Genomic DNA, 7,184 nt, shown 5'->3' with positions numbered 1-7,184 from the left:
AAAAAAAAAAAAAAAAAAAAAAAAAAAAAAAAGGAAAAGAAAAGAAAAGAAAAAAAAGGACCTGTGATGCTTGTGGTCCATTGATGAAGATATGAAATACCTTACCCTTGAAAACTGAATATATAGAACTATTTAGTTCAGTTTTGTTAGATCCACATTATATTGCTTGCTTAGACTTTACAGTAATTTACATTTCTTTTGGAACTGATTTGGAATAAGTAGTCTTAAAATCATAGGTTTAAATGAAAACATGGGTATGATGTATGACATATGAATCCAACTACCAAAGATGACTTGTCCATTGCAGAAAGGGACATAGCATTGACATGATTGATAAGAACATCCATGTGAATGATCTTAATCATGCATTAATCCTCTCATTGTAACAAAGCTGCAAATGAAATAGGGGGTTTTAGTCCCTCATCAATCGGGTAATGTGCTGCTACTGAGCTTATGACCCCCCGGAAGGACTCTCCACCCTGAAGCTCGAGCTTTTGGATTGAATGTTGTCAAATAGTATTAGAGCGGAGAATTGATGCAATGAGTGCAGCTCCATGGCCAGAGCTTTCACTTGGATGCCATCAATAGCCAATCTTGGAAGCTTGATCATTCACAAATCAGTTCAGTTAGATGACACAGGGATATATGGTTTTCCTTAAAAAATTAAAGCCTATGAGGTTAACCCAAAAACAAATCATATCAATAAAGTTAATAGCCTGAAATGCATCATAGATTGGGATAAGGTGTTCCTCTCTCTCTCTCTCTCTCTCTCTCTCTCTCTCTCTCTATAGTAGTCTAGTGCACTTTGTCATCTTTAAGAAATGATGGATAACTATGTCATTTGCCAATTACCAACCACAGGAAATATGTAATCCTTTTGAGAACCTTACAGAAGAGAAAAGAATGATGATGAGTTGTTTGAACTTGGAGCTTGCTTTCATAAGACTGATATTGCATGACAAAGCGTTTTGTCTGTTGTCAAAGCCATGCCTCAGTAATGTCCACATCAAATTTTAAGTGGGTCTCTTGTATTTTGCCTTATTCACTACCTACAAAAGTGCAATTCCATTGAAAGAAACATCACAATTTACATATAAATGTCCTCACAAGTTTTGAATTTGAACCAACCTAAATGTGCAGTTTAGTTTGATTTGGCCAATAATTTCAGTCCAATAATAGCTTTGGAGAAGAAAAATTTAGAAATCTTTATTACCAATTAAGACAGACCAACAAGTGCTTCCTTTTGGAAAAGTTTCCAACTCAAAAAAGCTACATTGTGTTTCAGTGTCACCCATAAGCTGTGCTATGGAACCTTTTAATGGTGCAGGCATTGAGAATTCTCAGAAGGACCTCATTACTAGTGCACCTAGGTGTCTTAAATTGGCTCAAAGCTGCCCCCTTCTCCACAAAGTAATCCAAAATCTTCCTGAATGTCCCCCTCTCAACAATGCAAAGCTCTAGAGGCCCAATTGTGTTCATCCTCCTTGATACTACGTATCCATGATCGACAAACGAAGCATCCATTTCCCGGCAACACTCACCAAGTATTCGTTCCTCGACTTCTCCCTTAATCTCCCAATAAATTATGTAGTGTCCCGGTTGATTAACCACATCGGCATGGCTTGTAAAATCAGCTAGCTCTGCTCTTGTTTGGTTTAGTAGTTGGGATCCCCTCTCCACCACCAACTGAAGGTCTTTCTCTGTATTTTTGTCAATATTTACAGTTAATATTAGCTTCCTCCTACAGATAAAGTTCAGCTTTGGTGTTCCTTTGTAGAAGCCAGCCACCTCTACTACATCTCCCAATCTGTATCTGTATAGTCCTGAAATAAAGAGGAGAGAAAGAGAGGAGAGGGGGGGGGGGGAAGGGAATTAGTTCATTTGAGATGGCAACAAAAAGATTCTAGCTCCATGGTCACAAAGATCAGAACATTTAAGTACACAAGGAAGAAATTAAAGAAGAAAATATTCATTTATTCTGTCTCCATGATCACTTGGTTGCAAATCTATCCACATCATCTACACTTAGCCTTGCTCTTCACTAATCACAAATCAGAATACTGACCCATCAATATCTGTTAAATTCCACTTTCCTTTCACTGACAGCCAGTCCATGTAAATGCTGATTAGTGGTCCATTGGTTGAGAGTTAAAGAACTAAGAAAGCAAAGGTGAGCAGCAATAACACAATTTTTTATCCATTCAAGAAGATTGCTCCATAAATTATTAGATAATGGAGCATGTTTCACTAATCCCATACAACTGTGTGTGGTTTAATTAAATATGTATCTAAATTAGGAAACTTTTCATTCAAATTCTCCACAAACTTGGCTTTTTGTGAATTTTCTAATTCATTCAAACCCAACTTTTAATTAAATAACCAAGAATTAGAGTTAGAACTTAGACCATTACATCTGTATGTCCTATCTTAATAATTAGAACAGTTTGGATTGGTTGTTAAACAGGCAATTTAATTGTTCCAACCCAGGAGATATTTTAGGTTGCCATTTGCCATAATAACAAAGACAATGACATGGGATTAAGAAAGGGGAATGACATAGTGGGTAGCATTTCTTTCTGATGCTACAGGCTGAAGAAGTCATTCAAGGGCTGAACTACTAATTAATAATAATAATTATGATTATAACCAAATCACGAACCTTCTTGTTCGCAAACCAATAAAATAGACAAGCTGACAAAGTCTTATAATGAGTTGCAGTCGAATCGAGTAAGATTTAATGTCCTTTCACAAACCATAGATATATACCAGTGTCACTGTCCCCGCCGGAGGAAAGGGAAAAAAAAAAGGAAGAAAAATATCACAAATGGCAAATAGATCCAAACAAAAAATATCACAACCAACATTATCTACTATTTTACATATCCAAATTCCAAACCCAAGGTTTAAAAATTTGGAATCAGATACGTGATCAGTCTCCATCCATTCAGCTCGAATCATCTTAGAATCGGCCTGAGTTGGTGGGACTTAGTATGTGTAGAATTGGGATTAATTGGAATTGATCAATTCCATCGATTCCGATTCATTCAAACCATGCATATGCTGCTATCACAGTTTAGGGAATCAAATCTACAATAAAGCTTAACACATCAGTACTAGTTATTCTATCTATAATCTTTATGTATCACTTGAGAGGGAGAGAAAAAGAACCTGTAAAAGTGGTGAGAACAACCTCATATTCCTGTCCAATCTTAACTTGAGAGAGTGGCACTGGGTCAGCTTCTATAAAGTCATCAACCGCGGACGTGAAATCCTGGTTTTGTCTATAAAGAGGTACAAATTCAAAATAAGAAAATGTGGGTATTACTGCAAAAGTAACATTCTCTGGAGGGGAAGAGGGATCCACATTAACTCCAATCCAACTCTCTGTGGATCCATAATCTGCACTTACTAAAGGCAAATCCCCTGAATAGTGCCTCAGTTTCCTCAAGTATGGTTGCATAGATCCTGTCATTATTGAATAAACATACTTGGCATTAGGCCAAAGCTTGGGGATGAGAGAAAACCAATTTGACATTTCTAGCTCCTTGCATTTCTCTTCAATTTTTATAGCCAAAGAAGGGTTCGGCGAGAGAATATCCAACACAGCTTTTCTCATGCTTTCTATTGTGATTCGTGAACTGAGAGTGCCTTCTCTGATGTCCTTACATATCTCCCTCCACAAGTCTTCAAAGGATATAAAAGCCTGAACTATGCCAAAAGCAAAAGTGGAAGTGATGAACTCCACCTGATCAGAGTAAACAAGGCCAAGAAGGAGGTGGCAGTAAGTGGATTGTTTATAATCTCCCCCTGAAATCACTTCTTTGGGGCTGCAAGTGAAGGACTTGGTTTTCATCTGTTTAATCTTAAATTCTTCACTCGCGTAGTAGTGAGTGGTGGCTGTCCCAACTTTTAATCCACCCTTTGTTTGGAACTGTTTGCTACTGTAAATGAATTCAAGGATCCTCCCTCCTTCCCTTACTGGATATACCCTGAGATGACAAACAGCAAATTAGGAATTACCCAATTAGAGAACTTCCAATTCAAATTCCAATCACAATAAAACAGAGATAATACCGTTCTCACTGTTACCTAATATAGTCAATATTGGGTTGCTGAATTGGCTCATTAAAAAAAAAAAAAAAAAAAAAAAAAAAAAAAGAAGAGAAGATGAAGTGGGAGATTGGCAGAAGTTGAAGAAAATGTTCAGTTAAGAAAAATGAAAGTCATTTGGGGAGAAAATAAAAACTGGGATTCATACCTTGATCTGTAAGCTGCTGCTAACCTAAACATTTGAAGAGTAGTCTGCGAACTATGGCGTGTGAAGGGTACATACTTTTGTCTTCCTTCTGTTGTTCCCGAACTACAAAGCAAACAACATCGAAAAATAGAAAGAACCACGAAGGAAAAAAAAAAAGAGAGATTCTTATAGAACAAAAGAATATTGCAAAATCTTACATTTCTCTGTTTTGAATGAAATGTTACAGAGAGAGAGAGAGAGAGAGAGAGAGAGAGAGAGAGAGAGAGAGAGAAGCTGAAGTTTCAGCAGTTGAGAAGAACAACCATAGAAGTGAAAAAGGAATGAAAAATCGAAATAAATACGCAAAGAATAATAGAAATAGACACCTGAGGGAGAGAGTGGTGATGGGTTGTTGAGTGAGGATTGGAGAAGAATTTCCCTCTGCAATTTTGTGGATATAAAGCTCCAAATCGGCATGGGAAGCAATAGGAACCAAAGAGGTGTAAAGAGATTCCAGTGCATTTGGCTCCATATCTTGGATTTCAATGTCTCCAAGCCATCTTCTCAGGTATTCTGTGCCAAAATTCTGTTGGATGATTAGTTCAAGAGTCAGGGTCTGCACAAGGCCTGCGTTCTCTGCAACATCTTCAAACCATCTGATAATGTCATAATCTTCAAAACCATTAATGTTATGGTTATTATTACAGACAAGTGATTGTGATTCTGGTTTTGGTTGTGGTTCCATAAGGGGTAGTAACTGATGACTAGTGACGGCAGAAGAAGTGAAGGATGGAAGATGGTGAAGCAAAGCCCTGATAATGATAAAACAGTTGGGTATGGTGGGTGTCTCTGCTCTTCCTCTTATACTAAAAGATTCGAGTCATGCATGTTCTGTTCATCAAAGAACCCAGATGAGCCCACCAATCCACGATTCAATATTTCAGCTGAGACCACGTTCATCAAGGAAGATCTGCTTCAGTGCTTCTCTCTTTTATCTGGCTACACACACTACCCTTCTCTCTCTCTCTCTCTCTCTCCTGTGTTACTGTTGCTGACAAAGTCTATGTTATAGGGGTGTGTACGGTAGTATGTAGACCACAAGATGGGTTATCTTGTAGAATCTGTAATATATGTTTTACAAAAGATTCCCTTATAAAAGTGTCGAAGACGAATGTGAGGGACGAAAACCACTCGCTATTAGCCTATGACAGCTTTCTGCCTTGGCTTCCCCTTCTTCGTGGGGTCCTGCCCTCCTGGGGAGCCCTTAAGGATTTTGGTTGCAAAGTTTGGCCTTTTTGGGCTGAGAATGCTGGACTTTGGGAGAGGGTTTCTTATGCCGACAATTTTAGCAAGAGAGTGGATCAGGTTCTCATACCAGAACGTACGAGAATGATCTTAGTCTGTGGATTTACAATCAATTTTTTCTTTGTTCATTTAATAGGTTCTAAATCCACGAATCAGGGGCGAACAAGAACATTCCCATACATAAACCTGATCCATTCACTTTTAGGAAGGGGGAGATCTCTTAAATTACACCAATAGGATGCTTTTATATATATATAGAGAGAGAGAGAGAGAGAGAGAGAGTATCAGTATCAGTATCAGTATAGGACCCAGTCAAGATGTGAGAGGTGCGTACGAAGATCTTTTTCCCTGTACAATTATACATGTCTCCCCACAACAGTTAGAGCTTTATCTTTTCAAGCCCAATGCCATTCAGATATATGATATCCCTAAACTGAAGGAAAATGACTACTTATAAGTACATAGAAACTGCCAGGGAAGAAAGAGAGAGAAAAGTGGAGTGGAGTGGATTGGAGCAAGTTGAGCTGGGTGTGTCAAACTACATGCCAAGCTTAAATCTGTTTCTTGATTTATCTGTAAGGGTGAGGGTTCTCTTAGCAAGCATGGTGCTTTAAGAATAGTCTCTTTTGCTTTGGACCGGATATTGAATCTCTTTCTACTAAATCTGCTCCCCCCTGACTCCATAGGGATGTTGCCTGTCCTTAACCTTAACTTACAGAGCTCAAGTCTTTTACTCGACATGTTTATGCAAAGAAATGGGCTTTTCACTCGCAATATGGATCGTGCTTATTTTGGTGCGCTAACGCGCTCTTCAAATTGACATCAATCCCTCACAGGTTAAAGCTCTATCTTGTCAACTAAAGCTACTGTACTGACTTGCTTTGAAATTCTTCCTCCATGATTCGTGGTTCTTAGGAAAGAAAAAGAGTCTGGGTCCCCTATAGAATCAAATAAATGGCCAATCACATGTTGTACAATGGTATTGTACATAGAAGAGTGGGGAAACCATTTCATGTGAAGAAGAGAGAGATAGACACATAGGTGCTAGTGTACCTTACCCTGGCAGCTGGAGAATTTTTTCTCAGTTCATGAATTGGACATGATAGTGAAAATGATGTTTTTGCTTTTTAGACCCAAATTTTCTTCATCATGCACGAACACTAGGATAGCCTGGTGGTGGTAGCTTTGGCTTGTGGAGCCTGCACTTAGGAGAGGAGGTTGTGGGATCGAACCCTGCCGTACGCATTGTGTGAGTGAGTGAGTGTGTGTGTGTATGTGTGTTTCTTATTTATTCTGTACTCACCCGTGGTGGGTTGCTGTGCTAGTCTCCCCTAGGATTAATCGAGTTGCGCATAAGCTGGCCCGGACATCTTCGTTAACATGCCATATCACTAATAGTGAAAGAATTCTTCCTTCTCCAAGCATGATGGAAAACTTAATCCCCTCCTATTTGTTGAGATAAATTTTGGAGGAAAAAAATCTTCTAATTAGCCCTTTGGAAGAGTTTCTAGTGTGGCCTAATATCTTGGTGCCATGTAGATAGATGATTTAGTAATTATGACTAATAGATAGAGAGGACATGGTCACTATCAACTCCGTCACAAATGTTTTGGGTTATTTTTTTCTTGTGGGGGGGGGGGGG

General features: G+C 38.6%; 1 protein-coding gene across 2 annotated transcripts in view; it reads right to left on the bottom strand.

Moving 5' to 3' along the window:
- Positions 1–1,180: 1,180 nt before the first annotated feature.
- Positions 1,181–7,184, bottom strand: part of LOC122093439 (indole-3-acetic acid-amido synthetase GH3.10) — a 16,565-nt gene continuing 10,561 nt past the window's right edge. Inside the window, exons 2-5 of one of the 2 annotated variants that reach the window (XM_042663791.1) lie at positions 4,624–5,274; positions 4,259–4,360; positions 3,169–3,989; positions 1,181–1,823 (exon numbers count right to left, since the gene is read on the bottom strand). In XM_042663791.1, the coding sequence (XP_042519725.1) occupies positions 1,288–1,823; positions 3,169–3,989; positions 4,259–4,360; positions 4,624–4,982 (1,818 nt within the window). In that variant the 5' untranslated portion in view covers positions 4,983–5,274 and the 3' untranslated portion in view covers positions 1,181–1,287. Of the gene's footprint in view, positions 1,824–3,168; positions 3,990–4,258; positions 4,361–4,623; positions 5,290–7,184 lie in introns of those variants that run through there. The other variant, XM_042663790.1, reaches the window with a different exon arrangement.

The sequence above is a fragment of the Macadamia integrifolia genome, chromosome 11 (assembly GCF_013358625.1).
Source record: "Macadamia integrifolia cultivar HAES 741 chromosome 11, SCU_Mint_v3, whole genome shotgun sequence".
NCBI lineage: Eukaryota > Viridiplantae > Streptophyta > Magnoliopsida > Proteales > Proteaceae > Macadamia > Macadamia integrifolia.
This window is presented reverse-complemented; position numbering and strand designations above follow the sequence as displayed.